Raw genomic sequence first — 24,417 nt, 5'->3', positions numbered from 1 at the left:
TGCATGGTGTAATGACTGAGTTACCTGACCTTCCTGAGCCTTCATTTCATTAGGCCCAAGGCTTGGCACAGAATAGACATCAGGAAATATATGCTAATTATTAATGTGGTTCACCAGATATTTCAGGCAGGACTGTACTGTGTGACTCCCTTGTGGTTGGTTGGGGCCAAGCAACTTGTTCTGATCAATGAGTTATGAATGGAGGTGACATACCACTTCTGAGCTGGGGCACTGAATTGCTGGTGTCAGGCCCCTTGGGGTTTCTCTTTCCCTCTGGAAGGGTAACCAACAGGACAACGTCACACCACTCTAACGGGAGCCTGGGATTTCCAGGCATCCTGGAAGAGCCAAGTCTCCAAGAACAGGTGGACTGTGGGTCAGCAGAGCCAAGAGGATGCAGAGCAGAAGGCCAGGGGTCGGCAGAGGCCAGGCCCATGGGATCAGGTCAGGCTGCTGCTGTGGGTTCCTGGCTCTTCTTCCTGCCTGGACAGAGCCCACTTCCGGTTTCCCGCAGGGGCCCTTCCTCAAGGAAGGAAGCTGAGTTTATGAAGAAGGATTTTTAACACCCTGGTTTTCCTACCTCCAGAAGGCTTCTTCTTGTTTGTACAGAATCTCTTCCTCATAAATAAACAGATTGTCCAGGGTGTGGTACATAGGTGCTAAATGTAAGGACGTGACCAGCCACAGTGACTGGTTCAGCATCTCATTCCTCTGGTGAAGCTGGCAGGAAGCCACAGAGAGCCAGCTCCGGCAGCGTAACCAGATGTAACTTCTTGCAAAAATCCTCTCTCCGAAAGCCCTGTGGAAATCAGATATTTCCAGTCTAAATCTGATTCTTCTTTTCACCAAATTACAATTTATCATACATATAATCATATCATATTATAGTATCTATAAAATTTAAAAATAAAACAATGCTTGTACTGCCACCTGACAACAAATTCCCTACGTTTGTGTGTCTTTGGTGCTTGATCACTAACAGACATATTTTAAGTACTTGTCATTATTGTGTGGATAAAATTATGTATATTTTAAACTAAACCTAATATTACATACACTTTCCCACATTGCTACATAATCTTTACAATTATATTTTTGAATGTCTTAAAATATAATCATAATATAATTAAAATATAATTTGTTTTTATTTCTTTTAAAACGTAGAATTTATTTCTTTTAAAACTTAGAATTCAAGTTTTTTCTAAATATAGGTAATGCAAATTAGAAAGGTACAAAATGGTGGCATTGAAATGTAATTCTTGCTCCTATTCTTTTCCCCTGTAAACTCAGTTGTTTTTTTTTCCTGGAGGCCCAAGTGATGGTAAATTGTTTTTTATACACTTCAGAGATATTTTATGCATATATAAGCATGCATGATTGTATACATGTTTTTCATATATTAACATACTATACCCACAGCATTGCATTTTGGAGGTTGTTTCAGATTAGTATATAAAGAGAATCCTCATTTTTAAAAATGACTACAGAGAGGGGTGCCTGGGTGGCTCAGTCATTAAGCGTCTGCCTTCGGCTCAGGTTTTCATCCCAGGGTCCTGGGATGGAGTCCCACATCCAGCCCCCTCCCCAGTGGGAAGCCTGCTTCTCCCACTCCCACTGTCCCTGCTTGTGTTCCTGTTCTCACTGTCTCTCTGTCAAATAAATAAATTAAATCTTTTTAAAAAGTGACTACAAAGTATTCCATTCAGTGGATTTCTTATGATTTATTTAGCTAGTTCTCTATTGAGGACATTTAAGTTATTAGTAACCTTTTGCTTTTACAAGCAAGGCTGCAATGAAAATTCTGTGTGTGAGTGTGTGTGTGTGTGTGTGTGTGTGTGTTACATTTGGTGAATACAAGGGTTGCATCTTTAGAAGTGATTTTCTGAGTCAAAGGATATGTGCGTTTTTATTTTACTTTATTTTTTTAAAGATTTTATTTATTTATTTGACAGAGAGAAAGAGATCACAAGTAGGCAGAGAGGCAGGCAGAGAGAGGGGGAAGCAGGTCCCCCGCCGAGCAGAGAGCCTGATGTGGGGCTCCATCTCAGGACCCTGAGATCATAACCTGAGCCAAGGCAGAGGCTTAACCCACTGAGCCACCCAGGTGCTCCATGTGCATTTTTATTTTAATAGATACTGTCATATTACCTTCCATAAAAGTTACACCAATTTATATTCCCATCAGTAATGTACAAGGGAGATGCCTCCATTTTTAATGTTCCAGCATCTTAGATTTTTTTTCATTTTTTAAGTTTTTTGATATAAAATCTTTTTAACATACAGCAATGAACCCCATTTATCCATCAGGCAGCTAAAGCAATCATCAACTCATGGCCAATCTTAATTTGTTTAAACTGGGAAGTACTTCTGGCTTACTCCCTGGATTATTGTGAAGCAAATCACAGAAACCATATTATTTCATCCATAAATACCTCAGTATGTATTCCCCAAAGATAAGGGCTCAAAAAAAATACTTCAATATCAACAAATATTCATTTAGTATTCAGATTTTTCCAACTGTTTGCTGAACTTCCTATTTTTTTTTCCACAGTTGGTTTGTTCAAATCAGGATTCAAATACTGGATTTGGTTCACATGTCTCATAAATGTCTCCTTAGTCTCCTCACCTATAGATTCCTCCCACAACCTTTTTTTTTTTTTTTTAAGCTTTTTTCCCCTGTGTTTCCTGAATCTTGAAAGATAAAGCCTGACACGTGATATGATTTGGCAAGTCAGCTTCATAAATGCTGGTGTGTTCTTAAGGCATGCAGTATCTTTGTGTTTTTTTTTTCTTTTTCATGATGATTATTCCCTAGATTCATTATTTGGTTAGGGGTTTACAAAATTTAATACTCTGATTCTGACATGCTTCTTCACTTACTAGCTGGAGAATGTTGATATAACTCAACACGACCAGTAGCATCAGTGTTATTGGTATTTTAATTGTTTTTTAGTTTTGTTCATATTCAATAAAAGTTTGTATTGAATAAAAATTATCTATATAAAATATTTTCTCTTATAGTTACATTAGAGTTTATACCAAGTTAAATTTGAACATATTTAGATTGCCAGCTTTGAGTACCTCAATAATTTTTGAGGAATCCATATATTATTCAAATTCAAGAGACACTGATACAAGGCTAAAGTGTCACATTTTTGTAATACCTAAATCCTGGGTTTTTCTAAGCCCGGCACTGTTTGTTTGTGTTTGTAACCTAGTACGCAGCATGTAAAAGGAAGCAAATTTCATATCTATGTTGTTACGAAGAGTTCCCTATCGCCTCCACATTGGTTCTTTTGTTGACAGATATCAGTATCCAGTCTGTGTTGTGCTCATTGTGGCCATGCTCAGGCAGTCTTCCATTCCTACAGAATTCTAATTGTTAGACAGTTATTCTTCCTCCTAAACTGAAACCCGCCTCCAACACGTCAAAACCCTACCCTCCTGCGATGCCTTCTCTCAGAGTCCTTTCCTGGCCATGTCCTACTTATATCCCTGTCTAATAGCAGTGGCCACACTGTGTTACAGTTACTTTGTTCCACATCTGACCCTGTCCAGACTGTGAGCTCTCCAGGCAGGGACTGTAGCGGCATCCTCTGTGGCCTCTTCAGGTCCAGCCTAGGGCCTCACACAAAAGAGGTACCCAGAAATGGCCTGTTGGGCCAGCAAATGAATTCTATTCCAGAAGTGGTCTCTTCTTCAAGTTTAACTTTCCTGATTCTTCTGTTCTTCACATAACATGGCTTCCAGACTCCACACCTCTGCCCTCATCTCGGTAGGCTCTAATTGGCTACCGTGCATTTAATCTGTGTTACTGGGAACTGAAGATAACATGACTGGTTTGGGATGGCCAGTGTGAGGTGTGTTGGCTTGCGCTGGGCCCTGAGGACACAGGACACAGGGACTTCCTCCCTGTCTTCAAGGAGCTCACAGCTTTGTGGAGGAGACATACTATAAATAAAATTCATAGTAAACTGTTACAAGTACCATGAGAGAAGCTTGCACAGAGTACTATGGAAACATAAAAGTAGAGGTGAGAAATCATAAGAGAGGAGGGGCAGAAAAGGCTCAAGGTGACGCTGAAGTAGAAGGCCAGGCTGAGTTTTTGACAGCGCACTGGAAGATCAGAGCTGGCAGAGGCCCCAGAGATCAGACAACCTCACCCCTTTCTGTGTCCAGGAGGAAACAGCTCCAAGTGGTTCCCCTTAGCTCCCACTAAGGGGTTCCTGCAGGAACCAGAATTAGAATCCAGAATGTCTGCAGACACCCTGTAAACATATCAGGGGGAAGGATGCAGCATTCCCCTCAGAGAAGAGAGAGGAGAGAAAAGAAGGGGTGGGGATCTCAGAGGACAGAGAAGGGGTGGGGATCAGGATCAGGGGTGGGACTATAGGATTTCAGATTTGCAGGAGGCAAGGGATGTCAGAGCCCATCTAGAAGACTTCTCTCATAGCACAGCTCTCCCAACCCATCCCAGCCCAATGCAGCCTGTTACACTCCCCGTGAATAGAGATCTAGGTCCTGTGACTCCCTGTCCCCAAGCACACTTGTTCTGCAAGTGTGCATCTTCTCTCTGGGATCCATAGTGCACGTCTACTCCCACTGCCCCAGATATGGGAGACATGCTCACAGCACGCTTAATCCCCTCTTCTCACTTTCCCTTGGCTAGGAATCTCTAGGTGACTTCTCCCTCCTCTCTGTCCGCCCAAATCAGGGATGTTCTCCAAGGCCCACTTATTTCAACTTGTACAACTATTTACCCCACTTCCACTAAAAACATCCATATTTTCCTTAGGGAATCACACCCCCATCAACTTTAAGTTTATGCATTCTTTTTCATTAAGGTATAATTGGCATATAACATCATGTTAGTTTCAGGCATACAACATAATGATTCAATATTTACATACATTGCAACACGATCACCACAGTAAGTCTAGTTAACACCTTCCATAATTATAAAATTTTTTTCTTGTGATGAGAACTTTTAGTATCTACTCTCAGCAACTTTCAAATATGCAGCACGCTGTTAGTAACTGTAGTCACCATGCTGTCTATTACATCCCCACAACTTGTTTATTTTATAACTGGAAGTTTGTAATTTTTTATCACCTTCCCCCATCTCTCCCACCCAAGTTTTTGCGGTTTGAATAAAGATGATGTGACTGTCAGTTTCTTTCCCTGGCTTCTGTGATGGGTGCAGGGATGGGCACTGGGCCTCTTTCAGGACAATAAGAGTCAGACCCAGACTTCTGCCATGAGGGCTGGGGGGAAAGAAACTCTTCCTAACGGTTTTACAGACAGGTTAGAGTGTATACATGAAACTGCAGGCAACCATCTTGTTACCACAAAGCGGGACCCTGCCTCTGAATGGAGCAACAAGCCCAAAGATGCAAAGAGAGAGCTTCCTGAAGACATCATCTAAGCTCCTGGATCCAACCATGCCTGATGCCAACCCTCTGAATTTTGTAATTCCATGAGCCAATAAATTCCTTTTTCTACTTAAGTCAGTTTGAGTTGGGTTTTCTGCCTGTTGCAACTAAGATTCCTGACTGAGACTTACTTCCTCTGAAAATCTTAGTCCTCATTTATCCTACTTTCTTCTGCCTTCCCATAACCCTATTGTTGAAGATCATAAGATTCAAAAGTCCATATTTACAACACTATGAACACACATGCCCTCATTAATAGTCATTCTTTACAAAACACTTGCTATGTGCCAGGTACCAGGTGAAGCCTTTTATAAATAATGTCTTACAGTAATCCACAGATGTAGCTATATTTTTAAAGATTTTATTTATTTATTTGACAGAGAGAGATCATAAGTAGGCAGAGAGGCAGGCAGAGAGAGAGGGAGGGAAGCAGGCTCCCCGCTGAGCAGAGAGCCCGATGCGGGGCTCGATCCCAGGACCCTGGGATCATGACCTGAGCCGAAGGCAGAAGCTTTAACCCACTGAGCCACCCAAGCGCCCCTGTAGCTATTTTTAATCCCCATTCTACAGATAAGGAAACTAAGATTCAGAGAACGTAGGCTCTCATTCCTCTGTCGGACCCCAGAGGCAGTGTTCTGGACCACTTGCTTCCCAGGACATAGCATGTGTGAGGGGGAGGTGGGGAGAAGATGCCATGGAGATCTTTAGTCTCCTGACACCACACCATCCCACCCTTGCTATCCCTTCTTCCAGGTGTCTTTTCACTGCTCTGTGCTGCTTGTAGAGGCAGGAGAAAGGTGACGCTCAGAACAAGAAGACAAAGTGTTCTGAGGGTCAAACTGACAGGCCAAGAGTGAGTAATGGAATAAGATAGGATGTGACCATTAAGCTTTCTCTGTGTCTCATGCTGTATTTTCCTTGGTGACTCCGGCTTTTAACACTATCGACAGACACAATCTGTGCTCATCCTACCTCCCAACCCTTCTCCCCCTACTTACTAGGAAGACATGGAGTTACATCCTGTGTATTCTATGGTGAAAAAGGCACACTTGATCTGTTCTCTTGGAGTGCTCACACTCTGATGGGAAAGGCAGACCCCAAGTCCATACACAGGTAAACCGAAGAGCAGGTGGAGTTCTCTGAAGAAAACAAACAGGAAACTGGAGGGGTGATGTTTCCATTTACTGAGAGAATGAAGACTTAGGGGAGCCAGGGAAGGAAGTCAAGGGTCCCAGTCCCCATGTATCATTTAGAGATGTCAGGTACATAGTCAGATATGGGAGTCTAATGCTCAGAGGAGAGGTCTGGCTTAGAGGTTGAAAAAGCATCCGGTTAGCCTTCCAGCCTCTTGGGGTTTTTTTTTTTTTGTTTTTTTGTTTTTTTGTTTTTAAAATTTATTTATTTATTTGAGAGAGAGAGCACATGGGGTGGGGGGAGGGGGAAGGAGAGTGGAAAAGGAAGAGAGAGACTTTCAAGCAGACTCCCTGCTGAGCACAGAGGGCAGAGCTCATGAAGGGCTTGATCTCACCACCCTGAGATCACACCTGAGCTGAACCCAAGACTCAGATGCTTTCATCCACTGTGCCACCCAGGCAGCCCCCAGGCTCTCCCAGGTTTCATCTCTTCTTGGAAGTTTTCCCTGATAACATAATTCCTAGGGAATTTCATGACATCCATTCATCCATCCATCCATTCATTCATTAAATCATTCAACACATTCTCAGCAAGGTCTACTGTGGGCAGACTTTGTATTGCCCTAGCATCCTCTAGGAGCCAATCTTCTAGGTGTGGAGTCAACAAATAAAGTTGACAATTAAATAACAAACAAACAAACAGACAAACAAATAAAGTAGACAATTACAGCACAGACTGGTAAGTGCTGTGTTCAGGGGAAGAGCAATGGGCCTAGGAGGATGGGTCAGCCTGGGGCCTACAGGAAGCAGATGGCCATCTCAGGCCAGTAATTTGAGGAGGCTCTATTCACAGAGGTGGGCAGGGAGTAGGGAAACCACAAGGGATAGATCACAATGTACCCTGGAGCTGGAAACATTTCAATATCATTACCTCCCCAGGCCTGGAGAGGAGAGGGAAGGGGTGGTCCCAGGAACATGGAAACAGGGAGCGCTCTGACATGGGGCTGATCGACAGAAGCTGGGAGCCTCGGTTGAGGCAGGTAGCAAGAGAAACAATAGCAAAAGGTTTTTGGTTTTGTTTTTTAAGTTAACTATATCAGATGATGTTAGGTGTTACTGAAAAACAAGGCAGAAAAGGGAGTTAGGGAGGGCAGTGGAAGGAGGGCAGCGGAAGGAAGGGATTACAATTTGTAAATTGAATGGTCAGAGAAGACCTCAGCAAGAAGAGGGCACTTAAGTAAAGACTTGAAGGAGGTGTATCTCCAGGTGAGTCTTCCCCTACCCCTTCAGTCATCCCACCCCACTCCCCTGCCCATCCTGTCTTAAGGTCAGGGCCTTGTCTCCAACTTTTTTTGTATTAGAGGTCCCTGAAGATCTGTCTCAGACTTTGGTCTCCTTGGGACAGGAATCCTGTTCCATCCTTTCTTTTCTCATCTAATAACAATAGGAGGGGCACCTGGGTGGCTCAGTGGGTTAAAGCCTCTGCCTTCGGCTCAGGTCATGGTCTCAGGGTCCTGGGATCGAGCCCCGCATCGGGCTCTCTGCTCAGCGGGGGGCCTGCTTCCTCCTCTCTCTCTGCCTGCCTCTCTGCCTGCTTGTGATCTCTGTCTGTCAAATAAATAAATAAAATCTTAAAAAAAAACAAACAATAGGAGCTGTCGTTTATGAAGCACATATGTTATGCTGGGCTCAGCTCTGGGCCCGTTACACACACTGGGTCATCTAAGCCTTGTAGCAAATCTGCAAGGCACAGATAAAGAAAATGAGGCATCTCAGTCCACTTTCCAAGAACCCCTTAGCCAGCTGGCTTCCCTAACAGGGTTCCTGCTCCATCCTCACTCCAGAGAAAGGGAAGTGGAGAACAGGCCTTAAGTTTCTTTCTTTCCTTTTTTTTAGATTGTATTTATTTATTTGACAGAGAGAGAGAGAGATCACAAGTAGGCAGAGAGGCAGGCAGAGAGAGAGGGGGAAGCAGGCTCCCCGCTGAGCAGAGAGCCCGATGCGGGGCTCGATCCCAGGACCCTGAGATCATGACCTGAGCCCAACGAAGGCAGAGGCTTAACCCACTGAGCCACCCAGGCGCCCTAGGCCTTAAGTTTCTGAAGGACAGAAAAGGGGAATAGAAATTAGGCATATACTTTGTGTCTCCAGTGAACACAAGGACCAAAGGGTAGAAGTAACTAGGAGGCAGTTTTTGTTAAAACACGAAAACGTCCTAACAATCAGAGCCTTGGCTGCCTTGGAAGCAATGAGCTCCTTGTCACTAAGGGTGTACAAGAGAAGCTGGACAATATCATGTCAAAATGGAATATAGGGGATGTTTAGTAAGGGATTTGACCAGATAACTCTAAGAGTCCTTCCAACTTAGGTTCTATCACTAAATGACTCTAGAATTCTAAGACAGTGCGATTCAAAGACTTGGATTCTAAATCCCTATCTTCAAAGAACTCACAATCTAATAAATGAGGTGGGCAAATAGTTACTTTTGATAACTGTAGCAAATAGTCCTATAGAGGAAATGCAAGGCCCTGGGCAGCAGCCCTACCTGAGCTGGGACTGGCTCCTCAAGGCTGATCTTAAGAAGCACTGGCATCAGAATCCTTTGGGAATCTTGCTTGCTTGCTTTCCTTCTTCCCTCCCTCCCTTCCTCTATTCCTCCCTCTTTTTCTCTTTCCTTCCTTCTTTTCTTTTCTTTCCTTCCTCCCTCCCTACCTCCCTCTTTCTCCCTCCCTCCTTCTCTTTTTTTCTTTCTCCTCCTCTCTTCCTTCCTTTCTTTGTTCTAATGTTTACCTCCATTCCAGATCTCCGGCATCAGAACCTCTGGAGCGGGACCCAAAAGTCTACTTTACCAGAATGAGCTCTGAGGTGATTTCTAGGCAGACTGAAATTTGATTCTTCATGCCCAGAGTCAGGATGACTTCCTTGAGAGGTGATTAATCAGACTGAGAAAAAGGAGTACGTGGGTCAAAATATGCAACCACAGAAAAACAGGGAAGTAATGTGTTTTGAGAAAGAATAGCAATCTTGTACAGTGTTCTCTCCATGCAGTGGGTCTTTTTAAAATGATAGCACCTCTTAAATATAATCTGAGATTCTGTGATAAGGGTATGTGCCTCAGATCTCCTGGAACAAATCTTTGTTTGCAAGAGAGCAAGAGCTGGCCTCAGTTTATTATTAATTATGCCAAGGTGGGAGGCTGTTGAAAAGGGCTCTGATAAGCACTCCCACAGAGTCCCCGAGAGGCTGCTCCTGGCCCCTGGCCACTCCTCTGCCTACAGCCCCCAGCCCTCCTTCCCCAACTACCCCTGGCTACTTCTCTTTTCTGGAGCCTGCAGTGCCACCAGCAAGAAAGCAATAGTGTGGGGAGGGCCTGGTGGCCAGGAAGTGCAGGGTGTTCTGGGGCAGGGACCAGTGGAGGTATGGCTGGACAACAGTCGTCCTCGCATGTGAGAGCTGTAGAGACTTGGAAGGAGGGGACACTGCTGGGGTGAACGACAGAAAGTGGCACAGTGAATTCTGAGTCCGAGCTCTGCCACTTTTGTCTGGAGCCTGGGCAAGTCCCTTCCCCAGACTGGGCCTCTGCATTCCTGTCTGAAAGAGACGGTTTGTGTTAGAAGCAGATGACTTCTCCAGTGACCATCGGCTTTAATATTTTGGATTCTACAATCTCACCCTACCCAACCCACCACCGTACAAAGCATACATGCAGGACCTTAACCCATTTTACAGCGAGGAAGCGGCGGCCCAGGGAGGAGCAGTGATTTGCCCAACACCACACAGCCACTTAGGAGCAAAGCCGGATTCCACCAGCACCCAACGCTCAGCCTGGCATTTGGGAGATCAGTCTCATGCTGGGGAAGCTGAAGCAAAGTGAGAGGCACTCGGTCACCGGTCCAGGAAGCAGGCGCTGCAGGGGACGGAAGGGTCGGAGCCCACGCCGCGTGGGCGGAGGCGCCCGAGGCCAGCCTGGGGCGAAGTGGGTGTGCTGGGGGCCGGGCGCGGCCGGGGGAGGAGGCGCCCTGGGGAAGGTTAAAGGGAGCAGAGCGCGGGTCGGGCGTAGAGCCGAGGGGACTCGGACTGTGTGCGGACAGGTAGACGGAACGCGGAGGGCAGCTGTGCGGGGGCACCGAGGAGCACAGGGTGCGGGGTCCTACCGAGAGACGGGCGCCCCTCGGAGTCTTGCCGAGAGGCAGGTAAGGCGCACTTGCAGGGTCGGGAAGGTTGGGCGGCAACCGCGGGGGTAGAAGTCAGAGGTCTTCCCGCCGCCTCCCTTGGGAACACAGACGGGAGGTGGGGGGCGGCTCCCATACGGAGCTGGACCTCCCCAGAACCGAGCTGCAGGGATCCCGGGGCCCCACGTGGGAGTACCAGGAGCCCAGCTGAAAACCCCGGGGGCTTGCACCAGCACCCGCGGGCCCCGGGACGGCGGCTGGAAAGCTCTTTCCACGTCCACAGATACGCATGCGAACACCGGTGGGGCCGCAGCGAACTCACACGCCCTCAGGGACCCCACGCGGTCTTCTTGTTTGGCCAGAGCTGCTTGCTCCGCGGAGCCGACGTGCCCTTTCGCTACTGCATCGTGCCCCGAGCCTCAAGACCCCTAAAGACATCCTCTGTTGCTAATAACAGAGGTCTAGGTTGGGAGTCAAGAGAGTGGGTTCTAGTTTATAGGCTGTGTAAACCTGTGCAGGTCCTCTAACGGCTGTATGCCTTGAACTTTCTTTTCCTGGGTCTCCACTTGTAAAATGGGCTTCTTGGTCCTGTTGCCTGCACACTTCGTGGGACATGAGGGGAAAGGGGTCTGGACCTGGGATGCTCTTATCTAGAAAGTAGATGAGTTCAGACAGGCCCTTGTAGGAGGGCCCATAAAGAATATCTCCTCCTATTCCTCCTCCCCACTCTTCACCAATTTGCATGTGGGGAGGCTGAGGCCCAGGGGGGAGATAGCTTGCCCAGGGACACACCAGGAACCTGAGAGAAGCAGAACGAACCCAAGTCTCCTCACTTCTAGTGCAGGGCTCTCTCCACTTCACCTGTAAAGGTGCATTATAAATGTGTAAGTTCCTCATTATCTCCTAGCATCCATCCACTTTGCTGGTTACAAATGGAGGAGATCCCTGCTTGAGACATAGGAATGGCTTTCAGAATTTCTCGACTCCTTAAGATGATAACCAGCAACCTTCTTCACCCCTCACTCACTCCACACATCTCAAAACACATTTCTCTCCATAAACTTAATGGGTCGGTGCTCCAGATACCTACCAAGAGAGAGGTAAGACAAAACCCCCAACTTACTGATGAGGAACATGAGGCCCAGAATGGAGAAGTGACTTAACCAAGATACATGGCTAGACATGGCCTAATAGGAGCATGTCTCTTGATTCCACTTCTGGTGTATTCTCCATCAGCCACAGGACTACTGAATGGTACTGCTAAATGGAAGGGGACTATAGAGCTGATCAGAGTATGAGAAACAAGGAAGGCTTTTAAAAAAAATTTTTTTTTAAGATTTATTTATTTGTTTTAGAGAGAGAGAGAAAACATGAGCAGGAGGGGCAGAGGGAGAGGGAGAAAGAATCTCAAGCAGACTCTGTGCTGTGTGTGGATCCTGAGGTGGGGCTCATTTCATGACCCTGAGGTTAGGACCTAAGCTGAAACTAAGAGTCAGATGCTTAACCTACTGCCACCACCCAGGCGCCCCAGGGAAGGCTCTTGAAGGAGGAAAGTATGTCTGAGAATCAAGAAGTCATAAGAACCTGCTGACTTCTCCCAAGAAAAGAAAGCCAAAGGGAGGAGGGAGGGGCAACATAGGGATGGTTGTTCCTGGTAATCTGGAGGTGGGGTTGGGAAATAGAAAAGGAAATCAAATTGCCCAATAATTCTCTCTTATGCTTCTATAATACTTGGCAATTTCTTAAAACACCTTCCCCTCTGTTGTTTGCCCCCGTCCCCACATAAGGTAAACAGGGCAGGGATCATTATCCCCATCTCATATATGAGTTACAGAGGAAGTAAATGCAGTGCTGAAGGTCACATAGCCAAGCATACAGCCAAGATTGGAACCATCAAAGGCACACATGAAAGGCAAGATCACAGGCTGGGTGACTGGGAATTGGACTGTGTGTGTGCTGTGGGTGGGTGTGTGTGGCCACACCCTGGGTAGGTACACAGGGAAGAGGGTGGCAAAACCACTGCTAGTGTTTTGGGGCCAAGAATGTTTGCCCTTTGGATTCAATGGGGTTCAGGTCCAGGGAACATCTGGGCTTCCAAAGAAGGCTTAGAATTCCTCCTCCCCTGAGTCACTTCTCTACCTAACCAAGATGGCTTCTTTTCTTTGAGTCTCCCCTTTCCCAAACCAAATGGTATCTGTTTCTACTCTTGAAGTTGCTTTCTAAGTACTTACTATAAACCATTTTCATGAATGTGTATGTGTGTACTGGATGGGGGATGGTCTAATAAGAAGAGGCATTGATTCATATGTTCTTGAGTGCCTACTATGTGCTCAGGCCCAGGGAATAAAGAAATGCATGAAGTACAGGTCCTTGCCCTCACACCTCACAGCACATAGTTTAACCTACATATTTGTAGGTATCAATACCCACATACACACATACACTTTCAGTACAGCCCAGTGTTCAAATAGGGTTTTATGCAAAGCACTTTAGGAACAGACAAGAGGGAGAGACTAACTGGTTAGGGAGTGGGGAGGGTAGGGGGATTGTCTCAGGAGAGGGTCTACAGACGTGACATTGGAGCTGTGTCTTGAAGGATAAATAGGAGTTGACGGGAAGATAAAAAGAGGAAGGGGACTCCTCTGCCTAAGAAAACAGCATAAACAAAGGCAAGAAGTGTGCAAGTGCAAGGAATGTTTGGAGAATGGCCTCTAGTTCAGTAATCATGTGGCACAGGGTACTGGGGAGAGCTGTGGTGAGATGGGGCTAGAGGCAGGGACACACCCAAAGAAGCTTAAATGACAATTTGAGGAGGCTAGATTGTCCTACAGGCAACAGGGAACTCAAAGTAGAAAGGTCTGTGGATGGGATACCTGTTTGTGGTCCCAGCTCTACCCCTGGACTGAGGCCTTGCACAGGTGATTTCCTCAGGGTGGGGGTGCTCTACTTTGCTCTGGTTGAATGCGGTTTGTACCAACAACATGATTATTAATATCCCTTCCAGTCAAATTTTACTCCTGTGTCTCCTTCCAACTCAGTGCTAAGGTCCATTCCTTTAATTCCTCTCCCACTCCACTGCTCCCCAGTCAATGGTGGTGATGAAGTCCACCTGAGGGACCAATGGCAAAATTGTGTGGCCCCAGGGGTTGTCTTTGGATCCCCTCCCTATCTTCTTTGTGGGAATTCCCCCCCACCCCTTTACTACATTCCCAGGCACTTAAAACATTCACTCTGAAAGAGTAGCTGAAACAGAGCAGTGGGGAACCCAAAAGAACCGATGGTGGAATTTCTCTTTTCCTCAGAGAAACCTGAAGGAAAACCTAAGATGCCAGTTCATCCTTCAAATCACAGCTTTACACCTCCACCCCAACTTGGACACCTGTGAGTTTAAGTCAAGAACATTTAGGGATGGGGTACCTGGCTGGCTCAGCTGGTAAAGCATTCGACTCTTGATCTCAGGGTCATGAGTTCAAGCCCCACATTGGGCATAGAGCCTACTTTAAAAAAAAGAAAAGAACATTCAGGAAGAACCTGTTAACGTGCAGGAAATAGCAACAGAGTATAGAGGAAGAGAGTGCTCCTGGCTTGTTTGGGGGAACAGGAGTGTGTCTGGAGCAGAAAGGACCACAAGAGATGAGATTATAAAGGAAGGTTAATTCCTCCTCCCACATGCCAACCCCCTCCCCACCCCCTGCCACCACAGCCCTTACCAGATCCTTGATTGGTGAGAATATGGAGTTCGAGGACCTGATATGCCAGAACACAAGGAGACTGTGTTCGGTGTGATGCACAACTCAGATGCCAGCGAATGTTACCATTGGTAGTGGAAAAAGCACCCAAAGGACACATGCCCCCAAGTCCCAGTTCTCATTGGAGCTCTGCCCTTCACCGGCCCTGCCATTCTGGGCAAATCACCTTCCCTCCTGGAGCTACCATTTCCCTGTCTACAAAATGGAGCAGCTGGCCTAGAATCTAGATTCTAAATAATCTTTAAAATCTCTTTCTGTGTGGTCAGTGACTGTTCTCCTTCCTTCTTAACTGGCCTATCTTCTGTTTCAAGTTAGGAACTCTCCAGAGCAGAGCTCCATCTCCCACCATTATAAACTTTATAATCAGTGACTTATCTTGATGAGGGCAGCCAAGGAGCACAGAAAGAGGAACAAAATTCTCAGGGGCGCCTGGGTGGCTCAGTGGGTTAAAGCCTCTGCCTTCGGCTCAGGTCATGATCTCAGGGTCTTGGGATCGAGCCCCACATCTGGCTCTCTGCTCAGCAGGGAGCCTGCTTCCCCTTCTCTCTCTGCCTGCCTCTCTGCCTACTTGTGGTCTCTGTCTGTCAAATAAATAAATAAAATTAAAAAAAAAAATTCTCAGTGAGGCCAATGGCAATCCTTGGACCTAGAGGTGGTGCAAAGAGAATCAACCTGTCCCTTTATCAGCTCTCTGTCTCTCCTGACCCAGCAGGATGCCCCTGTGCCCAGGCCCTCATTCCTAACCCCACCCAGCACCTACCAGCTTCTTTGCCTCTCCTGCCAGAACCACAAACATCCGGGTCTATCCAGAGAAGCTCCTGAAGGAGGATCTGAGGGATGAACGGTTTCATGAACCTCTACTCCACTCGGTGAACCCTGCCTCAGAGCCCCCCCATCCCCCACACTATCCCTCCACCCCCACTTTCTGCACAGAGTCTGCCTCCTTCCCCGGCTACATCATCCAGGTAGATGGGCTGTTAAGAGGACAAATGAACAAATCAATCAATTTGGCTCTCCATTTATCTAGGCAGGAATATTCAGTGCAACTTGGTCCTGGGGCTCAGTTACATCTTAATCTGTGAGAACAAAGTCGGCAGCCTTCTCTGTCTTGTGATTTAGGGGCTCTAGAAAGACCCCAAAATGCCTCTTCCACCAAACTATCCAACCTCTCATAACCTCACAGTGTGATTTTGTGATCTGTACCCTCGTGGGGGTGTTAGAGCTGACCTCACCAGATTATGTAGATAAAACCCCTTCATTTTATAGATGTGGACGGAAGTGGAGGCCCAGAAAAGGGAAGTCCCATGTCCTATGTCACACAAGTAGCCGCTGAACCAAGACAGCTCTTCAGGTTTCCATCTCCTTCACTATAAGATGACGGAAATTAACTAGAGGTTAGACCAGATGGACTCTGAAGGTCCTGCCCACCTCTGCTTTGCAGAAATTAAACTGCCTCCCCATCTGTGCCATTTTCTTCTTTAATTGTCACAATGAGCTGCCCTACCGATAGCACTGAAGCTGTGACTGTGTTTTACCCAGTCTGTCCAAATAGGTTCACTGGGGACATCATTGTATCAACCCCACGGCCAGCTGCCATTCTGCCCACACACATCATTCCCTTGGGTCTCAGGCTCTTTCAACCTTTCAGAGGCTTCTGCTAAGATACCTGTACCCTTGGGAAAAGGAATATTTGAGTCTGCACTATTGGCTGGTCCCTGAGCACCAGTCCACCTGTTAAACCGAGGCTTCTCATAAAGTCACCCAGGAGAGACGTTGCAGGCCTGGAATTGAGGGACAGCAATCAGATGTGCCTTGGCCACAGCACAGTTCCTGTAACTGCTACTCTAGACTGGCCAGACCCAGCTGCCGCAGGGAGGGGAAGGGGAAATGGGAGGGGGTTAGCAACCACAGCAAGGCTATTGCACAACACTTGGGGCCCCAGCCTTGGGAGATCCACCCAGGTTCTGAAGAGTTTTCTGGGCGTCTGATTCCTTCCTTTCCTGCCTTGTCCCTTGCTTTCCAACTGTGGGCTTCCCAGCTCCCAAAGTCAATACTGAGAACTGAGATGTGTTCAGAGACACCCTGAAGAGGCTGAGGGACTGAGGAGCCCGAGGGCACCCACAGGAAGATTCCTGAAGCTGACTCGGAGCCACAGAGGATATACCGGTTATTTGGTGAGTCTTCCACATTCAGGTTGCCCTTCCTCTGCCCTGTCAGTTAAAAGTACCCTGTAAGGATAACTAAGAAAACTGGTAACAGGGACCGTTCTGGGAAGGAGGCCTGGACCCCTGGGAACAGGGAGACTTCATCTCCATTGTATGTAGTGTGTCTATGTATTTACTTCTCAAAAATGGAGAATAGGCTGGGGCGCCTTGGTGGCTCAGTGGATTAAGCCGCTGCCTTCGGCTCGGGTCATGATCTCAGGGTCCTGAGATTGAGACCCCTATCAGGCTATCTGCTCAGCAGGGAGCCTGCTTCCCCAACTTTCTGCCTGCTGCTCTGCCTACTTGTGATCTCTGTCAAATAAATAAATAAAATCTTTTTAAAATTTTTTTAAAAATGGAGAATAGAGTTCAAACATTTTTTTCACCATAATAAAACTGTATGTTCAAGCTAGCCTGGAGGAAGGCAGGGCAGGGATGATATTGTTTTTAATTGTGGTAGAAAAAAAATACATAAAATTTACGCTAGTGACCATTTTTAAGTATACAACTCAGTAGTATTAACTGTATTTATATCGTTGTGCAACAAATCTCTAGAACTTCTTCACCTTGCAAAACTGAAACTCTGTACCCGTTGAACAACTTCCGATGGTAATCGTTCTGACAGATGAGAAAACTAAAGCCCACACAGGGCAATAAGGCCATTTTCTTTCAAAGTGGGCTCCTTCAGGCATCCCATCTGTCTGTTATCTCCCTGTAAAACTGTCTGAGGCCCCTTCTTCCCTAAACGTTTCCCCACATTCCTCTCACATCTCACATCGCTTCCCACCCCTACCTTGTCATCCCCGGGGCCCCAGCTCCAGACTGTGTCTTCTACATGAACTATTTTCAAGACTCTTGTCACTAGCTTTCCTGCCTCCGTTCTTGCTCCCTCCAATCCACATAGCAGCCAGAGTGTCCTTTCAAAGCACAAGTCTTTTATCATTGTATCCCCTTTTAAAATACTGCCCCATGGGGCACTTGGGTGACTCAGTGGGTTAAAGCCTCTGCCTTCAGCTCAGGTTGTGATCCCAGGATCCCCACATCGAGCCCCACATCGGGCTCTCTGCTCGGCAGGGAGCCTGCTTCCCTTCCTCTCTCTCTGCCTGCCTCTCTGCCTACTTGTGATCTCTGTCTGTCAAATAAATAAATAAAATAAAATACTGCTCCATGGCTCTTCCCTAGCTACAGGATAAAGTTCCAACTCTGTAGCCTGGCACTCAAGGCTGTCCATGACCTTATTCAGGGCAGCCTTTCTATCCTATGTCCTATCTTATCCTTCCACATATCTTATACTCCAACCCCTTTATGCTATTTTCTCTAATTCTAAACATTTCTTTTTGTCATTCTTGTTCACCTCTTTGCTTTTCTTACCTTCTTTACTTCCAAAAAACCCTTCAATGTCCAGTTCAGATGCCTCTGTCACTGTGACACTCTCAGCCCTGATCAGAATTTGTCCCTTCTTTCTCTAAGCCCCAGTAGTCCCTGGTTTGCTCCCTGCAGTATAGATGACCTGGCAATGTGTCCCTAACTGCAGAGACCGGGTCTGAGCCTCCCTAAGCTCCTAGCATGAGGCCTGCCAGAGTGGGTCTCCATAAATGATGACTGGCTCAATGATCATTTGAGCCATTAATTTATCGTGCTGCTGCTACTTCCCATTGGCCGATATGAGGGAAGCAGAAGGCAGAAATTTCTTACCTGACAAGTGGGGTGGTAGATGAGAATCTTTGCCTCCTGGATCTTAAGTCCATGAACCCTTGTTCTCTTTCCTTCCTCCATCCAGACAAGGTAGTCCAAGCACCAAATTGCAGGGAGCCCCAAAGGCCTTGCATGAAAGGTAGGACAGTCCTGGATGACTGCTATATTTTTTAGATTCTTTGCTCCCAACTTCTATATTCATAAGAGTTGTTCATAAATACTAATCATGGTCATAGCTGTCATCTTTTCTGGGGAAGAGACCATATGGTTAAGAGTCAAATTTGTTAACTGGTTGACTGACAACTCTACCTAGATACAGGAGGGCTTTGGATCCGGTCAGTGAAATCTGAGTGGCCTATGGAGAAGTCCCTGAAGTAGCCATCTTTACTGGAGCCCGTTGAAGGAAGAACACCCAGCCAGTCACAAGGTAGACCTTGGGAAGCACAACACCCAGCCAGTTTCACGGTAGTCCCCTAGACTTGAGGGAGAGATTCAGTCCTGCTGACCAGGAGCATGTGGTCTGCTTATCAATAACAAGAAAATAGCCACACATTGCCTTATACGAAATTGCTGGCCAAAAGGGAAGGCCTTGTGGAGTATGGTTAAGGGGTAGGGAGCACTCAGGGCACCTGGTTGGCTCAGTTGGTTAATCTGCCTTTGGCTCAAAGTCCTGGCATCAAGCCCCACGTGGGCTCCCTGCTTCTCCTCTGCCTCTTGACCTCTCTCATGTTCTCTTTCTCTCAAATAAATAAATAAAATATTTTTAAAAGGTTGGGGGGCGGGGTAGGGAGCACTTATTGAAATCTTCCAGAAAGAAGTGAGTGTGGATCCTTGCTTAAAGGGAATGACATAGTTTCTCAGAGACTAGAATACAAGGCTGTCTTTGGATAATTTTTTATATTATAGACTAAAAATCTCTAAGAGAAAGGAGAAGAAACATTTATTATATACCAAGTACACAGTGACTTTTTGTCACAAGGTGGGATGGTTGAGATGCCTGTGTCTTCTCTCTCTGGAATAGGTAAAACCCCAAACCGGACTGAGTGATCCTTTCCCTCCTCTACCCTCAGGCCCAACCCTGTTCTTTTTTTCCCTGGTGTCTGCAGTGATTATCAGCCTCTCCCTGCTTCCCCTACCACCTCACTTCCAACAGAATTTCCTCCCAATAGCTAGGAATACCTAAAGTATTTGGGACATAGGATCCTTGAGAGATCAGTTGACCCAACCTCTGGCCTCCAGGAAGGGTGAAATGAAATCTAAGCTACCTCCAAACATCTTGTAAATGTCTTCTGTGGAATATAAAAAAGAACTGTGTTAGGAGTGCCAGGGTGGCTCAGTCGGTTAAGCGTCTGCCTTTGGCTCAGGTCATGATCCCAGGGTCCTGAGATTGAGACCCACATCAGGCTCCCTGCTCAGCAGGGAGGCTGCTTCTCCCTCTCCCTCTGCCTGCTGCTCCCCCCCTTGTTTGTGCTTGTTCATTCTCTGTCAAATAAATAAATAAAATACTAAAAAAAAAAAAAAAAGAAAGAAAGAAAAGAACTGTGTTGAGGGAGGGTTCTGGGGAATGTCTTCTGATGGTGCCACACAGTCCTGCTGAGAGCTGGCCCAGGAGCCAAAGGAGCTCCAAGTCGGCCATCACAGAGGGGGACTCTGTCTTGGCTCTCCTTCCAGTATTCTCTGATCATGGACAGGCCATTTAATTCTCTCTGGGTCTCAGTTTCCCCGTGTATAAAATGGAAGGAGTTAGAGTAAATAGCCCAGAATGTCCTGGTAGCCTAAATTTCAATGATTTATAGAATCAAAAAAAAAAAAAAGATTCATATGGGTTACAGTGGTAAAGGAAGGCTTTGTTCCACAAGTATAGACTGAGCATCTGCTGAGTGCTGTCTTAAGTGCTTGTATAAAGCAGTTAGTAAAGCAGACACACTCCTTGCCTTTTTCGACCTTACCATCTAGTGGAGAAGACAGACAAGTAAACAGGTAGAATAAACTGTGACGTTGGGATTTTAGCTGGGTCTGAAGCGGTCGGGAGGCAATTCAAGCCACAGGTGACAGAAGCCATCTTCTCTCTCTTTTCTGTCACCAACAGAGCATCCTCCAGTTCTTTGCCCATTTGGATCCCTGTTGCTATGGAGACCACCAACGGAACGGAGACCTGGTACGAGAGCCTGCACACAGTGCTGAAGGCTCTAAATGCCACTATTCACAGCAACTTGCTCTGCCGGCCAGGGCCAGACAGCCTGCCTGAGGGGCGGAGGGCCAACCTACCTGGCCGTGATGACAACTCCTACATGTACATTCTCTTCGTCATGTTTCTATTCGCTGCCACCGTGGGCAGCCTCATCCTGGGATATACCCGCTCCCGCAAAGTGGACAAGCGCAGTGACCCCTACCACGTGTACATCAAGAACCGTGTGTCTATGATCTGAGGCTAGGGGGCCGGGAAGGGCAGCATATCAAGACACCAGAACTCAGTTATGGACCACATCAGGCCTCAGTGTCCCCATCTGTAAGCTCAACAAGAAACAGTCCTAAGGGAGGTCATCATTAGGGTGGGAGGAGAAGGGCTGGCAGACCTGGGACTTGTGGATAAAGATTTTTTTCCCCCCAGTAAGGGTAGACTTTATAGACAATGGGAGCCTCATGAACAAATATATAGAAGTAGCAAAAGATAATAACCAATAATTGGCCCAGTGGCTGGAGTACTGGGGGTTAGGGACTAGAGGCTGGAGGAAGGAGAAAAGGAAATTGTAGCAAAGGGAGATGAAACAGAAAGATGCACCGAGGACACATTTTTTTAAAAAAGATTTTCTTTATTTGAAAGAGAGGCAGAGACAGAGCACAAGCAGGGGGAGGGGGTGAATGGGGGAGGAGAGAAGGAGGCTCCCCACTGAGCAGGGAGCCTGACCCGGGCTGGATCCCAGGACCCTGAGATCATGACCCCAGCCAAAAGCAGACGTTTACCTGACTTAGCCACCCAGGCGCTCCTGAGGACACATTTTTTGATGTGTTATCTTCAACGACCATGAAAAGCAGCAGTGATTGCTGCATCACAGATAAGAATCTGAGTAAGGTGATTTATTTATATTTGTTCACATTTTATGTGTTCCAAGATATTTAACGTTTGTGATTTTACCCCCTGTGAGGGAAGCAAAGTATGTACAGTTCTGGCCATTTGGGCAAGAGCAGGACCATAGGACTGGAACCTAGGAACTCTGGTTTCCTTGCCTACTGCTTTTCAAAACTGCGCCACACAGGACAGGATCCAGAATCTACAATTCTGGGGGCCCTCCTTCAGAAAAATAATTCGAAAAGATCCTGCTTTTGCAAATGACAAACACACATCACCATGTGAATACATGACTAGGACCCCTCCTAAGATCCTAAGGAGTGATGTGTTTTAGCTCCATGGGTCATGTGCCTCTCCGGCCGTGTGGCGGCGCCCTTCCCAGCCACATTCCCTCTAACATTCCTTCTAACACAGCCTCTTCCGATTTGATGAAGTTCTGTGAGAAGTTTTCTGATACCAAATTGAAATCTTCTAGAAGATTACCATCACATCTAGAAGATTACCAAATTAAAAGGAGGTTATGCAAGGCAGGTATCCATCTTGTTCAGTGGAAGTTTTCTGGTACGTGAACGAACTGGTTACCTCTCTCTTTGATCCTTTTCCCTCTTCCGCAATGTAATAGTTAAGGCTTGAAAGTATCTAAGGGCTCTTCTACCAGTTTTGACATTCTGGGCTTCACAGCTATTGGGTTAATCATAAAATTGTGTTTGTAGGTCAAAAAGCAGCTATCAGTGGTTTTCATATGGTTCGGTCTCATATGTGCAATGCGGCGAGTGAATCCTTTACAAGCTACAAATCCCAGACCGGGACCTCCCACTGTTCTGTTTGATTCTATTTAAGGGATCTACATGGGTTCTCCAGAAGGCCCTATTGAAACATACATATTTGTATATGGCAAAAACTCTGAAAGAATATTTTAATTGCCATTATCTCTGAAGAGAAGGACTGTGGGTGATTTCCCCTTTCTACTTATAAAATTTATGTAATATTTGATTTATTTGACCATAAGTATGTTGCTTGTACAATAAGGGGAGGGGGAAGCTACTTCCACTTTGAAAAAATAAAAATAAATGCCTATGTGTTTCTTGAGTGAAGGGTCACAGAATAAATTCACTCCCATGAGCAGTTAGTTGTGTTCTCTCCCCATAAAATCTGTGCTGAGCTCCCTGTGTGCTCAAGCCTTTCCTTAGCTCTTCTTGAGGGAGAAGGCAAAGACCTACTTTAGAAGATTTGACAAATGGGAAGACAACAGATTCAGAAATCTCCAGTTGAATGGGACTTTAGAGATCACCCAGCCCAAACTCCCAAATAAAACAGGAAATGCAATCAAGTATAGGAATGGTCCTAGGAGGGTTTTAAGAAACGAGATGGAGTAGATTCAGAGGACTCAGAGTAAAGGTAGAATTTGAACTGGGCTTTGAAAGAAGACTGATCTAAATGGGCCAAGTGAAAGAAGAGAACAAGACAAAGGAAGCTTGGGGGTAGAAATGCGGTGAAACCACACTTTTTTTTTTTTTTAAGATTTTATTTATTTACTTGACAGAGATCACAAGTAGGCAGAGAGGCAGGCAGAGACAGAGAGAGGGGGAAGCAGGCCCCACGCCGAGCAGAGAGCCCGACTCGGGGCTCTATCCCAGGACCCTGGGACCCTGACCTGAGCCAAAGGCAGAGGCCCTAACCCACCCAGCCACCTAGGCGCCCTGAAACCACACTTTTAAAGATAGTGGTTGGCTGGGAAATTGAGCAGGAAGCAGGCCGACTGTGGCATCTCTGGGACTTCAGTGTGCCTACCCATGGAAGTGGGTCCCCTTCACACAGTCCTTATACTTACAGGGATTAATAGTAAGATAATAGAAATTCTGCTTGTAAATTGCAGAAATTAATGTATATTAGCATTGAACATAAGTTCAAAAGAAGAGCTACTGACAGCTGGGCAACTCCAGGGCCCAGAGTTACTTATTGGTCTGAATTCACAAAGTAGGGGCTCAATCTACCTCACTACTCATCTCCCCCAGTTCTACCCAACACCAACGGACTGGAGTTCAGTGGCCCTTCCTCTTCTGAGCCCAGGATCTTTTATCTGCACCGGTTCTGCCCTCTGCTGGCCAGATCCCAGCACAACATGTTAAGCCCTCAAAGCAAAACTTCAGGAAGCACCCATTCAACAATTATTTATGGAGGGCCTACTATGTGCCAAGCACGCATCTTGGCACTCTGGGGATTCATAAGTAAAAAAGATAAAAGAAACCCCTGCCCTAACACTTTCGAGCATTTACTATATGTCAGCTAGTGGTCTAAGCATTTTATACATTAATTCATTTAGCTCTGAATACCTTTATAACAACCATAATTAGTAGGTATCCCTTACAATTACTTCAACAGAGCCCACCAGTTCTCCATCTAACTGCCGCACCACCTTTAACCCAATTTTGGCACTACTGCACACCCAACCCAGGGTGTGGATCTGAACAGTCCCCAGAAGTGAATGGGAAAGTGATCTGGGGAAATGATAGCAGAATACTGATGCTGATAGCTTGAGGCTGGGTTCCCTAGAAGGAGAGTCTGAGACAGGCGTTTATTGACTGGGCAGTTTTCAGGAAAAACCTGCAAGGAAGGAAGGACAAAGTGTGTCTCAGGTCATGTCTAGCCCTGGTCTGATCAACAGGGAACTAGTCTACATGGTTGGGCACAAACTGCACAGCAGGATTATACCCCCTTGAAGCCAGGGGTCTGATCCTTTATGCCCCTGTATCAGTAAGGCATTGATTATGAGCCACTCTGGTGGGGAGAGGGGACAAGGGGAGGGTTGTAAGGAGGATCTCATCAGCTGAGAGCAATTCTCTGGAGACAAGTGGCACATGTGAGCTTACAGCAGGCTAGCACAGTGGAAGAAAGCTAAGCAAGAAAGTTATCTTGGTTGGAGGTTTGCAACAGCCTGAGTCCTCGGGAAGGTTCTGAAGCT

The 24,417-nt window shown here is 46.4% G+C and overlaps 1 protein-coding gene across 5 annotated transcripts; it reads left to right on the top strand.

Annotated features, from left to right (window-relative positions):
* The first annotated feature begins 10,603 nt into the window (after positions 1-10,603).
* Positions 10,604-22,578, top strand: KCNE3 (potassium voltage-gated channel subfamily E regulatory subunit 3). Of its 5 annotated transcripts, XR_013967509.1 has the most exons (5): positions 10,624-10,758; positions 16,525-16,660; positions 18,471-18,524; positions 18,699-18,812; positions 20,475-22,576. XR_013967509.1 is itself a non-coding variant. In XM_080815355.1 (2 exons), the coding sequence occupies exon 2, from the start codon at positions 20,515-20,517 to the stop codon at positions 20,812-20,814; it is 300 nt and encodes a 99-aa protein (XP_080671481.1). In that variant the 5' UTR covers positions 16,596-16,660; positions 20,475-20,514; the 3' UTR covers positions 20,815-22,570. The 5 variants fall into 5 exon arrangements, 2 of the variants coding, with proteins under 2 accessions (XP_080671481.1, XP_080671482.1); XR_013967508.1 differs by lacking the exon at positions 18,471-18,524 and having other exon boundaries at positions 10,604-10,758; positions 20,475-22,578; XR_013967510.1 differs by lacking the exons at positions 18,471-18,524; positions 18,699-18,812 and having other exon boundaries at positions 20,475-22,543.
* The last annotated feature ends 1,839 nt before the right edge of the window (positions 22,579-24,417 follow it).

This window comes from Martes martes, assembly GCF_963455335.1.
Source record: "Martes martes genome assembly, chromosome: 10".
Lineage (NCBI taxonomy): Eukaryota > Metazoa > Chordata > Mammalia > Carnivora > Mustelidae > Martes > Martes martes.
The sequence above is the reverse complement of the archived record's forward strand: the minus strand, read 5'-3'. Positions and strand labels throughout refer to the sequence as shown.